This window comes from Eretmochelys imbricata, chromosome 3 (assembly GCF_965152235.1).
Source record: "Eretmochelys imbricata isolate rEreImb1 chromosome 3, rEreImb1.hap1, whole genome shotgun sequence".
NCBI lineage: Eukaryota > Metazoa > Chordata > Testudines > Cheloniidae > Eretmochelys > Eretmochelys imbricata.
This window is the reverse complement of record NC_135574.1, coordinates 139,947,674-139,968,316: the sequence shown is the minus strand read 5'-3', so window position 1 is coordinate 139,968,316 and position 20,643 is coordinate 139,947,674. Positions and strand designations below refer to the sequence as shown.

The 20,643-nt window shown below is 37.6% G+C and overlaps 1 protein-coding gene across 7 annotated transcripts in view; it reads right to left on the bottom strand.

Moving 5' to 3' along the window:
• SDCCAG8 (SHH signaling and ciliogenesis regulator SDCCAG8) overlaps positions 1 to 20,643 on the bottom strand; it is a 154,924-nt gene that overhangs the window by 26,649 nt on the left and 107,632 nt on the right. Inside the window, exon 17 of one of the 7 annotated variants that reach the window (XM_077813472.1) lies at positions 11,228 to 11,312. The exons of the other annotated variants lie outside the window; for them this stretch is intronic. Coding sequence (XP_077669598.1) covers positions 11,264 to 11,312 — 49 coding nt within the window. The 3' untranslated portion in view covers positions 11,228 to 11,263. Of the gene's footprint in view, positions 1 to 11,227; positions 11,313 to 20,643 lie in introns of those variants that run through there. 7 annotated transcript variants of the gene reach the window in all.

The following is a 20,643-nucleotide window of genomic DNA, read 5'->3' as shown; positions in this document are numbered from 1 at the left end:
CCCAACCACAGCTAATGAGTGGGACCAGATGTGAAGCCAACCTCTGCTCTTCCCCCTAGCGAGTATATTCCTACCTATGGGTTGGGATAGCAGCTATAGCTGCTCTGTGCTAGTAGCATAAGGTGTTAAAACACTGAACCTCTGTAAAAGTGAACCCTATGGCTCCTTCCCTCGCTCACCCTTGTTATGGCCTCACACATTAGGGGCTGCCACAGAGACCCTGCTTGTAGCATATACAGTGTACAGGCATCCCTGCATGGCTGCTTCGCCCACACATAGCCTCTCCAGAGGGCACATGAAGTGCTGAGAGCCTTGCACCACTAATACACACACCCCTCTTCTACACCCCATCTTTGCTGAAAAGTTAGTAAGACCATTGGGCTTTTATTTCTAAGAGCTATAGTAGAAGTTTTCACTAATCACATTGTTGACATAGATTCAAGCAAACTATAAAGAGAACAGTACCTTTTTTTTCAAAATTGTAACGAAAGAGCTAATTTAGTTTTGTCAAGAAAATTCTCTTTTTACTTCACTCCCACAAATTAACTTCATTATTTTATTTTTCTTAATAAAGCTGGAATCGCACTAAAGGGACACGCACACAAGAAACAATCACTGCAATGGGTAACACAAGAACCTTGGCGTTATTTAAGGGGCCAAATCTTGTTCCCCTTCACCCAAACAAGTAATCTCACTGACCTTAATATTAGCAACGGGGAGAGTAAAGTTAGCAGGGTTTGGCCTAATTATTTAAAAAGGCAGCCAATGTCACTTGAGCGGATCTTTGTTCTTCTAAGAAAAGTTAAAAACCATATACATATGCAAAAAAATAGAGAAACAGGCAGAGACAGAAACAGGTCTGCCAGATGCTAATCAGACACTTAGCCTTCCAGGTTCAGTATCTTGTCACGCTCTTACATCATCATCAATGTACCTTTTTCATAATTCATCATTGGGAAGTCTGAGCAGATTCATACAATTTTCTTTTTACAGCACCAGAATTCAGACTACTTTATTGCCAAATGTGAGTTTTTCTGAATGGGCAGTTCTCAGTGGCTCATATGATTAATACTGGAGAACAAAAATGCTTTTAGGAAATTTGAAGGGTCAGATAATTGGCACTGGTGTCAGAGTTCCTTTCACCTGAAGGTCACTAGTTTAATTCCAATCCCAGTCAGTAGTGATTGTAATATCCACATGAAATGTATCGATAGTTTTCATATCACACATGGCACTACTGTTGGAAGTCTCAGTTAAGGCAAATACTGAATGAGCTTGGAAAATGAACTCATCTCTCACCCCCTAAGGGTGGCTGCTGCTGCAGCTCAGTATTGAAGCACAAAGGCAGGTTGTGGTGTATGTCGAGAGGCTAGGGAGAAACACACACTGCTAGTCCCTATGCTGTAACTGTTTGAAGATAAACAGAAGGCTTCTGTTTCCTGAGCTCTCAAATCAGCAGCTTTTTTGAGCCCTACCCAACCCCACTCCCCCCCAAAAAACAAAACAAAACAAAAAAACCCCAAAACCCACACCTTTCGAATTCATTTATAAAACACTGATGAAACTTTATCATTGAAACGATAATTTTTAGGATACATGTGACCAACAGTTTCTAAATCATGTGCCTCAACTTCAGATAATAAACTCGAATGAAACCTTCCCAGTGGGTTTCTGAGAAATCTATAGTTAATGTTCTGTTTCTAGTTTATAAAACAAGAATGCTATCTGCTCAATGAGGACTTTATTTACTGGTGGATATTTATGTGCTCATCATGTTCTATTCTTATATAAGAAATTATGATATGTGACCATAGTATAGAGATTCTCTCCAAATGAAATAATCCTGATCGTTACTGTTTTAGGTGCACCCCTTCTCCTCCCAACTCAGATTTGTAGCTTTCTTTGAAAATAACAGCATCAGAGAGATACTTGAACTGTAAATGCAATTCTTAGAGACATGGTCTCTTCCATATATAGAAATGTTTAGAAGTCCACAGAATATGATATGATGAAAACTGTACATGATATACAAGTTCTCTGTAGTTGTTTTAATCATTACAGCTCTACATACAACAGCTCTTTTAACCACACAGAACATGAGCTGGGATGTGCTCTACGGAAGATTCCTTTAAGGTATGCATAAGTGCAAATGTCACCATGAGCTTGATCCTGCACCTTTAAAGACAGCAGGAGTTCTGCCATTACCCTTAATGGAAGCAGGCCCCTTGACTGCAAAAAGAGCAACCTGTCAAACAGAACGTGAATGCCAAGTTGGTATGTTACAGCCATAAAGCACGTTAGCCCCTAATCTTGTTTTCTAATAAAAGCAAACTTGGAGAACGCAGTTCCCCCCCAACATCTGGAGAGCAGCCACAAAGACAATGGTTCAGTTCTCAAAGCATTCAAGAAGGATGCAGCAAATCTGCAGAAGGGCACAAACTCCTCATTTCAAGCAGAGGTGAGCTGTACGATTTCATTATTAAAAATAAAATAAAATAAAAACCCCAGCTATCCACTTATTAGTTAAAAAGTTCAAAGTCTCTAAGTTTCCAGTACATGAAAAGGAGAATACATAATGGGGGGGGATGGGACGGACAGGGGGGAACCCCCCCACACCACAACAAGCAAGGATGAAGCAGTACCCGCCTGGGGGCCAATTGCCTCTCCAGCAGCGGTAAGGCTGTTACTAGGCTTGCAGTACCATTTGTTCCATTACACAATCTCCTGAAGCCTTTTACAGAGAGCTAAAACAACTGCCTGTACCAACACGACACATGGCTTTCCATCCCGACTCTTTGCTAATCCAGACGCTCCAACCATCTTTCTTTAAGATGCCATATGGTTGGCAGAAGCCTGTAGATCTAGCAGCACATCTGCTTGCACGTTACTTCTCTCCTCCAACTCCCCTCCTCCCCACATAAAAAAGAGAGAGCAAATAATTATTTAACACTATACCCAGCTAAAGTGCATTTACAGAGAAGAGGAATTATTTAGCCCTAGATACTTTAAAAAAAAATCGTTGCAGTAATTCATTTGCCAATCAGTGATTTCAAATAGAGCAGAAAAACAAAAGGAATGAAAGGCACACTGACAAAAATGATTGTTGCTTTTGAATGACTTAAATTATTGCCACTTCAGATACTAATTTCGAAGATCTATTTCATGGGTTATTGATTCACTGAAGAGAGGACAGTTTTCTCTCTGACTGCCTTTGTCAGAGGTAAATCAGACAAACATACTGGGAAACTAGAATATACCAAAGCATGCTTTGTTAGCAAGCACAGTGAGCCTCTATGCTAATGAATCTGCATGAGTACACTGACACTCTGCTTTTTTGGTACAATGAACAAAGATTATTGACACTGTTGAAATCCTGGTTGTACTGGCATGTAGGCATCCAGGCTGCCTCTTTGGAATCCAGCCGCCAGTAAGACAGGCTGCAAAAATAAGTGCTGGTTATGACGGGTTATAATTCTGACCATTTGTAACTGTTAGACAATTAACAGTAACAAAACCAATTTAATCTGGAATTTTTAAAACTATAAATAAATGCCCGTACAGTGCACACAATGTACACCTAGTGATAAATAATGATGCTCAGTTGATAAAGGACAGGGAGAGAGGAAACATATAGCTACAAAAAGAGAGGACTGTGCCATGAGAGTGTGAATGCTTAGATACCCAGCACTTTTATTCCAGAATCACTATATATTTCCATATTCAACTTTTTATTCATTGGTAAAATAACACACAGAAATATAAGTGGTATGTACCACGCAGATATATAAGAATAGGATTTGGGGAAGATATGGTGAATGTGTGTGTCGGTACAGAAAAAAGCAGAGAATAATAATGGAAAACACCAGACAGGTGCACGTTTTGTCTGTAAGAGTAACAGTACATTATCTTTAAAGAACTCCTTCTCCCCTCCCCAAAGAATTCACTGCTTTCATGAGTAGGGACAAATCCATTCTCTCAAAAACCAAGCATCACATTAAATATAGTATAGGAGTATGCGTATATGTACACTAACCATGTATTATTTAAATATAATCACACACAAATCATTGTGTTTGAACTTGTCAAAAGGGAGGCTCCTCACAAACAACATGATGATGTTTAGTTAGTGTCCTCCCCTCCTAATGGACTAGTTCTGATAAAAAGTGGTAGACCAACAGTGCCTGCTGTAATTTTCATTATAACTCACCTCACACTCACTTTTAGGCATGATCTCTACATCATGGTGAATATTTCTGTCTTATGTTTTATCAAAATTTCTTTGCCTATTTTTGAGTTAAGAGGTTGAAAAAAATCCTCTCAAAACCCCACATTCCCTCTTTGAAATGTTAGCAATTTTTAAACAAGAAGACAGAGCTACAGCTGAAGTTCAAAACCTAAATCTTGGTTTGTACAAAGTCAGTGAGATGCAGCAACTTTGGGTTGAATTTGATAGGGTTTGATTTACCAGTTGTGGTTATACAGAAATTACACGTAGAACAAGTGCAGTAGAAAATGTTGTTGTCTACAAGTTTGTACTTAAAGGTATGTACATGTGTTCAGCTAGTCAAGTGCATATCTCTCAAAACTTGCTGGTTTTTAATGTTGATAACTTAAAACCATTTCCCCCCAAATTTGGCTTGTCTCACGCGTCTCACTGCCCCTTAATCAAGCTACATTTCAGCTGCTTTTGCTGAAGAACACACCCAACTACCTAATTCATTTTTTGTTTATATATGGCTGGTGGTGGAGAGAGCTTTTACCTTTGTTCTTCCCAATGGCACAACATACCCTGAACAGATTGCTTACAGCAGATGTTTACAGACTTTTTTAATACCTATTAAACAATATTTTGTTCATTGGGTTATTTCAGAGAAATGGGTGACAATCAGGTGTTTTGGTTATACTTAAAGAGGGCTCTGTCTCATACTTTATTCTCTTTAATCATTTTATATTCAAATTTTAAGATGCCTCTTATGAAATGTATGAAAACTGAAGTAGTTTGAATAAGTATTTAATGCCTACAGTGATTGTGGGTTCCTAGGGATGAAGAAGCTAAAGAGGGATTCCCTGATCCTTCCTATTGCTGCATAGTGTCCCTCAGTTTAAGCTCCATTTAATGCTCTAAGAACAGCTGAATAAGCATATTCCTGTCAGAGCCCCATATAAACACCTTGTACAGTAACATCAGAAACTATTTTTTGGTCAATTGAAGTCTTCAAGTCTCAATTTGGTTCTGTGGGATCTACATGAGATTTATTTCATTCAGAATTTAGGACTAAATTATATCCAGGACTGCATAGCCATGCAGGAACATAAGGCAGAGTAAGAACAGGCTACCAGGATCCTAAATTTTGGCAGGCTGGAGTAAGTGGACTCTGTGTACCTACTATATTCCCTCATCCCAGAGCAGGTGGGTAGAGAGAATAAGAGAGTGGGTGGAGTCTTGGCTCAGCCCCACCAGGAGCCAGCCAGTGCATCTGAGATGGTATGGAGATCATTTGCAGCTGTTCATAGGCCAGCGACAAATTATATGTTGTTCCCCTGCCTTGATGCCATCCTTGCCAAACAAGGGAAAAGAGGGAGGGAATTGTGCTTTCAAGAGGTACAATTCCTTTCCAGTGCTCCCCCTGGGGCAGCACAGCTACATCACCTCAAACAGAAGGGCTTTTTCTTTAGGGCCAAGACTGCAGCTGACTTCAAAAGGTTGCAGACTGGGCCCCTTAAGAATAGGGCTGGACAAACATACTAGTAATCTAGAAGATAAAATGTCTAACAGTACAGAACAAAAGTTTAGAACAGCATGGTGGCAACGTAAAAGCCAATGTGTCATTCCATCAAATAATCAAGATTATGGAGAACAGCTTTAAGGTTGTAATATTTGTTTTCTTGGCTTATCCTGACAATTCTGAAACTGATAAATGACCACCTTTGTTTAAATTTATGCTACAGCATAAGTTAAACTCTCTTTGTCAGATCCCTAATTATTTTTAGGATGCTGCTTAAAAACTGCCTTATTAATAAAGTATCTACAAATTATTACTTTTCTGCCCTTATATGGAGAAAGATAGGCAGGCAATATAGAAGTGGAAAATACTTTGATCTGTGTGTGTGTGTTGTGGGGGGGGAGAGGAAGGGGAAGGAAGCATGAATGTATCCAACATCACTAAAGAAACAAAATCATGATTTTAAATTTATATACATATACACACACACGTATGTATAAACACACACACACGGTTTTCCCCTCTTGGAGTTACAGATTCAATATCATTTTGAGTTTCAGGCTGCAATTGATAAGAATAAAGAATATTTAATATGACTGTCAAAACACAGCTTGTAGAACAATAAAGTAATAGAGTAATAAAGTAAGGGGCATTTGACAGATTATTTGAAGAACTCTGATGAATTACTGAATATTCTTCAGTTTCAGAGTCTCAATAATCTTAACTTTTAATTTTAATCTTTGCTGTTTTTGACTTCTCTTAATGTTAGACATATGACTTTAAAACTTTTAGAGCCATTTGCTGAATTTCCTAGCTGTTTAATAAATCTTTAATTAAATAATCTATAGCAGCTGGGCTTTTTCTGAAGATTTAGCCTAACAAGTTTGTTTCTTACCGCTTTTTGTATTCTCAAAAGCTCACAATTTAATGAATACATTTTCTTTATTAATGAGGTCACAGAAAATATGAATAAAATGCTCAAAAAATCTAAATACATTTAAAGAAAATCAGTTTTGTAGTTTTAAAATTTTGAATTTTTAAAACTGCTGTGGCCCTGGAACTATCTTCACTCACTTTTATAAAGATATACTAAATACAAAAAACTATATTAATGCTATTTTAAGATTGTACAATTAAGCACCCATGTTGGAAAATGTGTGTTCAACCTCAATTTTCACAAGCTTTCCACTACCCCTTTCCATATACGCATTAAGAAATCCTTAAACAAACATATGTGTTCGAGAACATCCTGTGATCATACAATTAAATACCTAAATGGGCATAGTTAAGATTGCGCATTCGACTTAAAAGTCTGCATTTCCTGACTTTTGAGTGGTTAATTGTTCATCATTAATACTGCACGTGGCAACTTTTTTGCACCTGCACAATTTCACCAGGACTAAGGTGCAGTCTGATCTATCAAATGTAAAACAATACTAGTCCCGGTTGAAAATCTATAACAAACATTTGAAGTTCTAAGAGCAAAAATAATATAGTACATAGAGGTATATTGAGTGTCAAATCCTTATTTTTATATACATTTCTCAGATGGCTAGAGGCACTCAGGCTTCAATTTTATGGTTAGAAATACACCCAAAACATGCATAACACATCAGAGCAGCATATTCCTTGCTGTATTATTACTTACGCAATAGTGATATACACTTTTATGTATGTTTGTAAAGTATAATTGTACGCTGCATATAGATAGATAGATACAAACGATTTTACATCTTTGTAAGCAGAATTTCATATGCTGAAATGCTGTTCTCTGACATCTCTACTCAACAGAACATCACTGTAATTAAAATTAATTGGCCAAAGTAGTCTTCCAAAATTAAACTCTGATCTGAAAGGGATGTTTGAACATTTGGAGATCTCTGTTTAGATGCTGACATGAATATACGTGACCGGATGCACAGAGAGTCTGGATTTATGGTTCACATATGTGCCTAACAAAAGCAATCTCTTCAATAAAAGCACTGTTTCTCATGCTAAGTCTACCTTAGTTTCTAATTTCATCTCAAAGGAATGTTAGAATCTGGGACAGTTTTCTACCCAGATTCTAGAGTCTGTTCTTTAATTCACTCATGTCAGAAATATTGTCTCCTTTCTTAAGGCCCTCTGACTCATTTTTGGGAAAAGAATAAAAAAAGCTGCATACTTCATAGGAGATTTTCCTGTTCATTCTGTTTAAAACACCCTTAACATTTTGTGGTACCTCATCAGGGAAGAGGCTCTTTTCTCCTGCAACACACTATATTAAAACTCCAGGATCTCACTGTAGTATCACCAGTTCAACTACCACAGTAAATCTGATTTCAAGCATCCTTGAGCATGATATTCCTTTATCTGAATTGTTTCTTATTCATCATACAGCTTAATATGAACATTTAGACCCCTGGTACAATTCTACAGTAGTCATTGAAGGCTTGATCCTGGATAGCACAGAATCTTGCTCATAAGCACAAGTGAAAAAGCATTGAGTAGGACAGGACTTGGAAGAGAATTCAACCTTGGTTGTTAAATTACCCCTGCCATCTAGGACAATTTAGGCTCAAGAGGGAAGTGTGAATATGTACATATTATTCACTGTGAATTTTACCATGCTGAGGACTGGACCTGCGCACTCACCCACCTTATCTCTCTAATATCCTGGGATCAACACAACTCCAACAAAACTGCATACACTTGTAAACTGTAATTTTTGGTTTGCTCATTTGCAATATATTCTCTCTCCTGCAGCCCAAGCTCAGAGTCTTAGGACCAACTTCTTTTGGTGAAAGAGCTTGTCTCCCTCCTTCAGCTGTGTGTAAGCTCAAAAGCTTGTCTCTCTCACCAGCAGAAGTTGGTCCAATAAGAGATATTACCTCACCCACCTTGTCTCTCTAGTTTACAAATGTAACATTTCACCCACAAAATGTCCTAGTGGGAGGAGTGTAATTCACAGTTTGCAAAAGGCAGCTTTTGACATTTTTCAACACTGGGCATATGCATTATACGAAAACAATACAAGACTGGGGATGCATGCATCCCACATACTCAAATACTAGCGATGACAGGCTACTGCCCTTAGATGAGTGGATATGTAACATACCAACTGTAATACCGAATGGAATTACCTGCACCAATGGAACTATCAACTAGTCAGATTGTGCCTTTCAGAAGGTTGATTTTTAGAAATAAATTGTTCTCATCTTCCAAGCGACAATAGCAATGTTAGTTTACATCTTACAACTCACCAAGCTAACACACACGCAACATTTATTCACTAAGTGTAAAATTCACCCCTGCACACATGGCCAATACAATACCTATGCATTACTTTATCCCTCAAAGAGCACTTAAATGGGACTTAAGTGGTGAACTAGGCTTGTGCAGGGCCTCTGCTTGGGAGTACAGCTTATGTTGTTATACAGAGACGGAAAAATGTTGCTCTGCCTTACATAAAAACTCAGGAGTGGGCCCTCATGCATGTGGAGCAGGTTTTGATCCTTAGATTGTGAACTTCTTGGGACAAATATCCTATTACATGTCTGTAAAGCATCATTGAGATATTTAATATTAACCCACTGATTATGTAAACAACTGATTGCAACACCACCTGCCAGTTTGATATGAAAAGTTGCTATAGTATTAAAAATATTTTCCATGAAAGATCATAAAAGGGAAAAACCCGGAAGTTAGCATTTGAAAATGTGGAGACAAATGAATTTTGCCAAAACCCAGAACAATTTTTAGCAAAAGGGAAGAGACTATATTTTAATAAAATTTTCATTTGGAATTTGACATCAGATGAGCAATATTTTTCACTTATAGCGAGAAGACACATATGGCAGGTATATACTCTTCCTGCTTTTTCGCTGTATTAGATCCTTTTTAGAGCTAATTACTGGAGCACAGTGTTCTAGGCACTCATCATGATCCCTCGGCACTTAACAGCCTATTAACTACTTATCTAAAAATGCTGTCATTTTGGTAAGAATATGGACAGATAAAGTAGAATGAAATGTGACAAAAGTTGTAAAGTTTTTAAATGGCTCATTTGGGCTCACCACACATGGGACTGAGTATCCAAATAAGTGACTTTAAGAACTTTGAACAGGCAAACATTTTGTTCATCACATAGTTTACAGAAATGCTTTTACAGTAAACTTTTAGAGAAAGCTTTAAAATGTTGTTATTGGTATAACTGTTCACAACGTATCCCTTCACTTGTAAAGATGCATTGTCTAAATTACCCTGAGAGATGGTAATTAGGAGAATCCAAGTTTAAAGAAGAAAAGGACAGAAAAAATTAGTACCATTAAAACTTAGTTTTTATTCTTTCACTTTATGTATTTATCTTTATAATATACCTCTCCTTGCCACTCTTTCTCCTCCTACTAGCTGTTCCTCTTTGCTTTCTTCCTTTTGTCCCTCTGCTCACTTCTTCTGCACCCCACCTTTTCCTCTCTGGAGAGAAAACATGCTCAGAGGATTTTGTATGAACAATGGGAAAATCCCACTGTAAAAAGAATAGGGGGAATTCCTGAACAATAATATCGTATGTGCCAAGTAAAAGCTGCCACCTGACAAAAATAAAGGAGTAGTTAGAATTGTTAGGATTTTTTAAATCTTTACAGCATAACATGAGAGTCTCCTTATTCACCAAGGACCATCATTGCACCGAGCCAAAACTAGAAAAAATATATGAAAATGCCTGTGAAGGAATCTCCTAAAATCCATGTAAACATGTTCTATGATCAAACAGTATCTGCAGATATACATACTCTTGCCCAGGCACTCTGAACTGCACAAATGAGGTGTGAAGGAATACCACAAAACATTAAGACTGACAATTTTCATAATGATGGTACTTAGGAAAAGAACTTAGTTGCCCTAAAGGCATTTTGGCGCAACATTTTGTTTTCTTCCAATTCTCACTTGTGTATGAGACTTCAGTATATCTAAACTCTATGAGTGTGTGAATTCAAGTTCCCTAGTGGAATTTTTTCAGATGGTTGCATCTTACAACTAGGTTTTGAAACAGATCAGTAGGTCTATTTGTCTAGTTGTTCCTAAGGGTACCAGTCCTCCAGTAGGAAGCAAGAGATACCAGTTGAATAATTCTAATGGAGTCTAGCAGAATTTCTACTAGAGAAGACTGCATACATTTCTCCTTTTGGAGAGGAAAAAGTGTTCATAGAACATTGAAATATTGAGCAAAGTCGGTATACGCAAACACTTTTCAAATGTTGAACATGCTTCTTTTAATGTAAATATTTTACATTGTTGTATATATAACCAGCTAATCAAGCCAATATAAAACTATTTTTAAAAGTCTTGTAGGCCTTACAAGTCTGACCTTGTCATTTTTTTAAAATGCTTCATCAAGGTGTTTGCAATTGGCTTCTACATTGCAGCATTTGGATGGCCTCATAGTTGTCCAGGTGATTCCACTCCACAAAGCCCTGAGTTGAGGGTGATAAAAATATCAACTAAACTTGTGCATGTAGCTTTGAGCTCTGGGTACTGTTCCACAGCCTCTTCCCAGTTTCTTAACCTGCATCCACTTTCAAACTGCAGCATCCTTCTCCAATTGGCTGGCTGAATAAAGAATAAACAACCCAAGTTGGACAAAAGCTCCCATTGGAGGCTTTCCAGTCAACACCAACCAGGCCTTCAAAGCTGAGGCCTTCACAAGCTTTTGCAAGGTGAAGTGTGCAATGTACTGCTCACTAGCAACTGGTCTGCGGAGAGGCAAGGGGGCCTCTGATACTGCCAAACTTACTCCGATAGCCTTTAACTTAAAACTTTCTTCAAGCTGAAGGATCATTGTTCTAGTCCTAACTATACAAGAATGTGTGAGAGAGTTGATTACTTGCAGGAAGACTAAATGGCAAAATTCTGGGTCCTGAAAACAAAATAAACCTTATTTATATCTATATTGTTGAACAAAATTATGTATGTTATTTTACATGCACAGCTACTGCATAAATCTTATTCCAATTCTCATTAAATGAAAAAGATACTACAGTACTCTACAATGGTGCAAAATATTACACTTTACAATAGTGAAAATCCAGTATTTTAGGTGGGTGCTATAAAATACTGCTATATTAGTTACAAGAGATCTCACTTAATGTTTTTCATGTAAGGTCTTCACACAATGGTGCCTTTTCCAGTAATATTTCTAATAACTTATGTTTCATTTAATACAGATGGGAAAAATATACTTTCATATGTGGAGGCAGCTCATGACTTTATCTTGCTTTTGTTTTTCTTCTGTGCCCTACTTCACTGATTAGTAACTAAATTTTATTAGTGGTCAGTCACCCCCAGCATCCTTATGAACAGCACTTTCTGTCACCCAGGTTTTGCATTTAGATTAATTTCATGTCAGCACCATTTCATACTAATTCACTAAGCTAAAAAGATTGATTTTGGTTTTATTTGAAAGGAAAGAATTTTATGGGTTAAATCAAATTTATTTTTGTCATTTATTTTTTTTTTTAAACATATTGTGGAGTTTGGAAGCATTACCTTTTTGTTTTAGGAGCGACACTCTGTTCAGAAAATGTGAACTTGTCCTTGTAACACATCAAGTTAATTTAAGGGTTATCTACACAAAAGTTCTCCAGGTTTTCTTCAGCTTTCCTCATAAAAGCTCCTAAAATGCTTCATGGACTATATACACATTGTGAACTACAGCCATGTCAGAGATAGGTAACACACCACACAACTGTGCAAGAAGGGGAAACCATATAGTCAGGAAAGATGCTAAACCCCTACTCTTAAAAAAGTATCCTGGGATCTTTAATATCTATGTAGAATAGACAAGACATTGTTTTTAATGGTTGTGTCTGAAAGACTCCTACACGCTGTGAAGTGCATAGCACCTCATTTATCTAGCTCAGAAGGGTGAAATGCTGAATAGACCCTGTTGGGATGTGAAGCTCTGGTAGGAAATATAGGCAAACCCAAGCCTTAGCTCACAAAACCATCCCCTTCCAGTTTAGGATAAACAATGGAGTGCAAAATGTTACTCACTATATAATGTAAAGCATGAACTAATATTCTTGTTTCAGAGTAGCAGCCATGTTAGTCTGAATCCGCAAAAAGAAAAGAAGTACTTGTGGCACCTTAGAGACTAAAATTTATTTGAGCATAAGCTTTCGTGAGCTACAGCTCACTTCATCGGATGCATTCAGTGGAAAATACAGTGGGGAGATTTATATACACAGAGAACATGTGTCAGCTAGTATACTGCAAACATAAGAGGAATGAGTAGATGGAGATGGTTAACTTCACTGGCATCGGCAGTTGTGGTGCCTCCTGTGACAGATGTGACAATATCCTGGACAAACCTTACTGAATTAAGTTTAAGTATTTTAGGAGTTAATTGTATTAAAAATGCAAATGTGTATGTACTATTGAGGGATTGTATGTAATGCCAAGGTGCGGGGGGGACCACAGCTCTCCAGGAACTAAGAACACGGTGGGGTGATTAGGCAAATTCACTCAGGTAAAACACCTCCAGAGAGCTACCCCATCTGGAGAGTGTCTTACATATACTGGTTCAAACTGGATTCTCAAGGGAGCAACAGAAAAAGAAAGGCTATTAAACCAAAAATCCTGACTCAGGGCCTTCTTTCTGATATAGCAAATAGACAGGACCTCTGCTGCAAAGGGGTCCCAATCCTTAGGGAAGGGTTGGAAGGCCTTTGGCCCACTCAGACCCCATAAGACTTGGGGGCTGGTTCTGAGCAGAAGCTGTGGTGAACTTGTGATCACAGGAAATGCCTTGGTGGGGTCTGAAGGACTATTCACTAGCCAGCACCCTTGTTAAGAGTCAGGGGGTGATCTCTGATAAACTTATTAGCATGAATGTAGGTTTTTATTGTTTTTAATATGTTTTCTCTGTAACGCTTTGACCTTAAAAATAAAAGTGCTTGCTTTGAAAGAACTGCGTAATAAGTTATAATTGTTGACAATTACATTGTCTATCTCTGGGGAGAGAAGCAAAGCAGGTCTGCTTTGCCAGCCTGGCCTTTGGGGAATAACGATGTAAGGAGGAACTATTCAGCCTGGAAGTACCCTGGTCAGAAGGGAGAGAAACGTGTGTCTCCATCCAAGAGAGATGACAGCTAAGGAGCTGTGAACCTAGAGTTGGTGCCCTTGCTAGACCATAGAAGGGGAATACAAGTGCAGCTGACCTGAACTGACACACCTCCCATTTCCAATGGCAATGAGACACATTCTGAAATGTTGATCCTAAGTACTGAGCTACAGTGAAGTTTATTAAGTCAATCCATTATACACTGCATATAGAGAAAAACAAAAGAAGTCCTATAGCCAGCCAGATATCACAAATGATGCCATCACAAATGGTTACATGTTATTTGCTAACCTTTTGACATTGGGATTTTAACTTCCCTATTCTGTGCACTAATTCAGAGTTCTTCAGTGCTTATTGCCAGCAGCTCTGGACCCATCAGTGTCAAGAGATCAATGATTCAGCATATATCTAGAGAGTAAGATTGACCCTAGGTATATTTTTATTTTTTCCCTTTGATCATCCTTACATTTGACTGTATTTCAGTAAATTATCCATGTAGTTTTTATTTTGACAGCTCTCTTTACAGCAGTAAAACAAAATGTGTGCATTGCAAATGGCAAAGATTCAAATTTCAGTTATGTTTATCCAAAATAGCACTGAACTGCTTCTGTACTTATGCTATACTGCCTACAGCCTTACGGAAGGGAAGACAGATGGGATGAATTTAGCAGGGAAACAGCTGTGGCTTGAAGAAGAGACAAGCAAAAGTTTTGCTATCAGGCTTCATTATGTATCAAGGTACCAGTAAAATGTGTATCCGTAAGGCAGCCAAAAAAGTGTTTTTCATTTGACTAGTGATAATTACCTTTTCTCAACAGCTGACAATGTTCTAAGTAGCATTAAATAGGTATAATAATTAAGCAATAAGACAAGACAAGCAGTGCCTTACTGGGGATTATTGCTCACCTCAGGTGTGTTGTGAGGTATGTAGCTGAAGGGTGAGTGACTTCAGCCACCTGAGGAATACAAAAATCCCCCAGAAATGCACTGCCTGGAGTGTATCACTGCTATTACAAATGGAAATTTAAAGAGGGCAAAATGTAAAGCACATTTTCTGTGGAATTTATTGACATAGGGATGCCAATGAGAAAATTCCATTTGTGTCCAGCCTTTTAAAGCCATTTCCCAGTGATACATATAGCTCACTTATGCATTTTATTTATAAAACTCAGTTGTGATGCATATTTAAATGAATGGGTATTTGTGTAAATTGACTAATACATTTGCAATATGGTACAGCAAATAAACAATAGCTCTCATGGCAGCAACAGGTAAGGTTAAAAAACCATTTTAATTAGACTCCTCTTTTTGTTTTTTTAGCTCATGTGTTTCCAAATATTTATCCTGTAGAGCTGTCCATGCTTGGCATCAATCAGAATAACCATATTTAGAAAAAAATGAAAAAAAATAATAATTTTTGTATATGGATTACTTGAAAAGGCTGATATTTAAAGGCTAAATTCATGCTGATATGGGTGAGTGCAATTTTGTTACCGTCAACAGAGTTATACCAGCTTATATCAGCAGTGAAGTGACCATAAAACGTCAAGAATTGGGACTCTCTGTGGATGAGTTGTGGCTGTTTGAAAAACAATCTTTAAAAATGACAATGCTATTAATTAAATGGCTACTATGCAGACACACTAAAATGCTGTACTAAGGTTTAGGCTACACAACGGCCGTCACTATTTGTTGAAACTACGGGCCTGATCTTGGAGGTGGTCAGTACCCCTGACTTCCATTGAGTTCAGAGTACTAAACTCTGCTCAGGATCAGGACCTAGGAACTATACACGGTAGCCTGGCTTTGAGTATATTTATAGTGGGGTAACAAAGATCAGAATTTAAAATTGATCCGAGTTTAAAATTGACAAATTTTGCCAATCTCAGTTCCTTCCCCAAACACATGCACTTATTTTGTTTTCCAACAACAGAAATTAAGTGAACAAATCTAGATGAATGCATTAACCTCCCCCATTGTTTCCACATTTCCCATCCCTATCTTAATTTAAGACCAAATCACGCAAGGTAATAAGCATCTACAACATTCCCTTAGGTATACAGGAATTGTAGATCCTTAACATATCTCATGATTTGTGTGCACTTAGTGTGTACCTCCTGGAGTCTTTGCTTCAGTGTGACTTCTCCTACAAGGTCTGAAAGATCATATCCGTACACTATCATCTCCTTGGGTCAGGATATTGTCTTATCAGAGCAATATCAACTCATATGCATTGTAGGTCTCTAATTAGTGTTTAGGCTTTAAAATGTATATTACCCTTTTTAGAGAACATTCAGAGGTGGCTGACAAAAATAATAAGAGCCATGGAAAGACTTTCATATGGAGAGAGATTGAAAAGAATGGGATGGTTTACTTTAGAAAAGAGATGAACAAGAGGGGGCGTGATAAAAGGTATAATATGAATGATACAGAGAAGACTGTCTGGGCACATCTGTTTGCCCAGTCTCATAATACAAAAACAACGGGATGTTCAATTAAATTGAAAGGCCACAAACTTAAAAAATGATAAAAAGATTTAAAAAACAAAATAAAAACCACACTATTAGCTTGCCCATGGAACTCACTAGCACAAGATATAGTTGAAGCCAACTAAACAGTAGAATTCAAAAAAGGGGACATTTATATCAATAACAAGAACTGCTACCATCGCAGTCAATAGGAGCAGGATTGAGCCCAGCAGAATCAAACGGTCATGATTATTAGAAAGAAAAAAACCTCTTCCAACAGCTTTGCAAAATTCTACTCGCTTCTTTGTTGCTGGGAAAGTAAATCATCATTAGTTTCAGGTCCCTCCCCCCATAATGATCATTTTGGTAATGGGGTGATAGATGCATAGATTTTGGTCTGGTAAATTTTCACGACAGTTTGCAAGGCTGCTTTAGCGGTACTCATCTGTCCTCATTTTAAGTTCTCCACTACATGAAAACTGCAAATTTAAAAAGCTGTAGCCTAAAATCTCAGAGAGGTATATACAAACAGCAAAAGCAAATTTGCTACTGCTTAAAGAAGTTTGTCAAATGGATTGGTAGTTAGATGTTATTACTATTGTGAGTTCACGTAAGGCCAATCAAAGATCCCAATTATGGTTAAATACCCAAAGTACATATTTGCTACTGAACTGCTGCATAGTATTAGCCTCTGGTTGGTATTTGTAAACATCTTATTTTATATCCTGAAATATCAAAAGGAATACAACAGAGAAAACTGAACTTTAAACACACAGATGCAATCACAATATGGAATGAAGAAAATTAGGTGACTAGAATTAAGGCAAGGCCTTAAATGCTCAAATATTTAGAGGGTCTAAAGTATCAAGAAGGTGGGTTTTCTTTTTCTTTTTTTAAAATGTAGGGAAGAAAATATATACTCACCCCAACTTGCTCAAAATTGTTGAATGCTCTGCCTTTGAGGTGGGAGGGTTTGCCTTCCAGGGCAATCTATTTTGAAAAGACTATGCCCCTGGATTGCTCTATTTTCTCTGTACATTTGAGACCTTTAGCCTTTGCCTGAAGTGAGTGAGTTGTTTTTGTTATTTCTATTACTTATACAATTTTATTTATATGGGCCTTGCTAGGATATAGTTACTATAATGTGTTGATCCAGACCATTCATTTCTTGGCTGAACATCTTGGGCATACGCTTCTCCCATGCATATGACAAAATGGAGGTCCATGAATACCAATTTAACCATTTTCAGCACTGAACTGAACACCCTGACAAGGCCGAGTGGTTCAGAGAAAAGATCACAGTGGTTAAAGGATGTTGGTATGGCGGAGGCAGAAATTAGCAGGCATGCTTTCTTTCACATGGTGGTTCACAACTCTTACCTGTTTGATACCATGACAAGGGGCCCTATTCTCATCACTACAAACAGCTCATTGCAATGATGGAACAGACCTCTGGGAGCTTTTCCTAGTACAACTGAATAGGATGTAATGGCAGTGCTCTGAGTGCACCTTTAGTGATATCTGTCTACTCCAGCCCCTCTGGAGGAATCTGTTTCAGGACACACATTTCTAGGACTTGGCATGCCAAACAACAGACTCTTGTTTGGGCTGTCAAGAGCATCACCTTCCCTATTTCAGTTGTAAGAACAGTCTGGGGAAGGCCGTCATCAACATTAGATTGATGTTTAGCACTGAGAACCATATTAACTGACAATTGGCTAGTTGCAGAAGGTGATGAGGACAGTCTGGGTGCTTGCACCACACTCTCTTAAACACAGCACTTATTTCAGGGCTTGCTATGTTTCTGGATAGTCAAAAACCTGGCTGATAATCTGTAAGTTAAAGACATTTGGCTGCCACAGTTAAGAGCTGAACATGAATATAAAGTATCCAGATCTCTGTTTTTGGAGGGATTTGCTTGTGGAGTGCAAAGGCAGGCAGAGTACCTCAGCAGTATTGGCTGGGGGAGGGGGGAGGGACGACACTTGCAGGAGAGGCCAATTACTGTTTCCTTAAAGGGTGTATTGGCTTTTGAGTGCTCACAGCCGTTGAAGGGCAGAGGGGTCACATTCTGACTGCATGGATATACATGTTTTTCCCATGTGTAAATTAACTGTAATGTCTTGTCATAAATCTGCCTTGCAATATTGTCATGGACATTTACCAGCCTTGTCGCAAAAACTAGTCCTTGGCCTTTTACAGGGATGATAAAAAAATTAATATTTAAAAGATATCACTCATTTTGAGTGAGTGGGCAGGTAGAATTTTGCAAGGCTGTCAAACATTATTATTTAATGCTTTTAGGAGTCTTACAGTCTATTAATAAATTAATCAGTATCATTAAGTGCACTATATACTCTAATGAAAATTCAAACAGAAAAACCCACAATATGGAAATACTTTCCCTCCAACCATTTGCCATTACCATGTCAAGAATAGCAAGAACTGAGTTACACAGAACTGTAAAACATTTTCCCCAATTACTCTGTCTTTTACTTACGGTAGATGCTTTCAGGTCTGTATCAGCTAAAATGATTTTTGTTTTATACATCTGCTGTTCATGTATTTGAAGAATAAACTTTTTTTAAATAATATTTTGTGGGGAAAATTCAGTGTGTTATGTTATACAAATGATAAATATTTAAAATGGAAGCACTAATATAAATAAATAAATAGCAAATAGACAAATACCTAGCTAGAGAGTGAGAGGGAGGGAGAGATTTTAAATATCCAGTTTCTATTCCAGACCATGTGTACTGTGTGCAAACAGCCAAGCACATTAAACAGAAGCCAAAGACATTTTCAGATTCTGACATGATTTGTTTTCTATATAGAATCTCATCCTTTCATTATTTCCTAATATTACTTCTCTGGAGTGTTGTGTTTCCCAGCCTACAACGAAAGCTTTCTGATGGCAGTGTATAAGCGATAGAGATAACCCCAAATCCTGGACAGAGATGAGAGTCTCATTTGGCTACACTGCAATGCAGGATGTAGTGACACAAAGCTTTTCAAAAAGGGAAACTCCGCAAATGAAAGGCTACAAGAACAACTTGACCTCCAGTTGTTGTGGCAATCCAGTTGCTATGAAGCCCCCCCATACAGATATCTGGGCATGAGTATGGATGCTTAGAGAAAAAAGCTTATATTTATATATATATCTCGAGACGACTTTATTACCAGATAAATTAGAGAGATGTATGTATTTGTTTTTGTTTGCTTTTGTTATAAACATGAACACATTTTAATCAAAAAACAAGACTCACTTTCCTGGACATTTGACTCTACACTTGTCTATCTTTAGAAATCTGTAGGGGTATAATTATGTCTATTAAATAGAAGGTCACATTAACATTTTCTCCTCACTTAGGAAAAAATATCCCTATCTATGATAAGGATCAGGAGGAAAATATATTCAAAATATGAAGGACATTGGATTAAAAAGGGCCTTTTAATAACTTCACTTTTCCTGTTATCCCCCCACCTGATAATTATTTGCTGTAGTATGTAAACCATACATAAAAAAGGAGTCTTAATATAAATTGATTGATTTGATTATCAGGAAAGGATTTTGACTTTTAATTGACCGTTTTACTAGAGGTTTGCCAAAGAAATTCAAATCTCTCTGAGTAGGGACGTAGTAAATCAAATATTGTGACACAGATCTGAAATTAACTTCTCCCCACGCCACCAAAAAATAAAATTAAAAAAAAAAAAATTCACACTCTCTCGCTTAAAAGCACAACACAACACATTTAAAAGGAAATATCTTAGGGTTATTTTTTTTTGGGAGTGGGCGCAGGAAGAGAACTTGAGACATGATTTTATTGCATTTTGTTTTACTCTTTAAATGACCCATTTAAAGGTCAATTTTAACTCTATTCTTACAGATAAGGCTATCCATGAAAATCAGGCATTTCCCTGTAGGAAGAATACACACATACTTCATCACATACTGTGCTTTACAGACATCTCTAAACAGTTGTTGCGCTTCACTAGAATGTCTGAAGGGAAGACCACCCCAGGTAGTTGGCTGCAGACACATCCTAGCAGCATGGCACATAGTTATGATTTGACACATATAGTCTTTATAAATCCAATGTCTATGAAGTCAAACAAATCTCCTTCTTATTTATAGTAACAGGCAAGAGCAGATCTCTGCCGTCTTGTTACACAGATGGTTATAACATTTTTATAGTTAACTTACAACCACTGATGCCTGAGGAATAGACACACATCTGCCCCAAACTGCCAATCCCATAGGCTCTTTCTTTTCAGCTACCAGAAACATAGTTGAAATAGGTGTAAAAAGCCCATCTATATAAATGTTCTACACAATTTGTGCATGTGT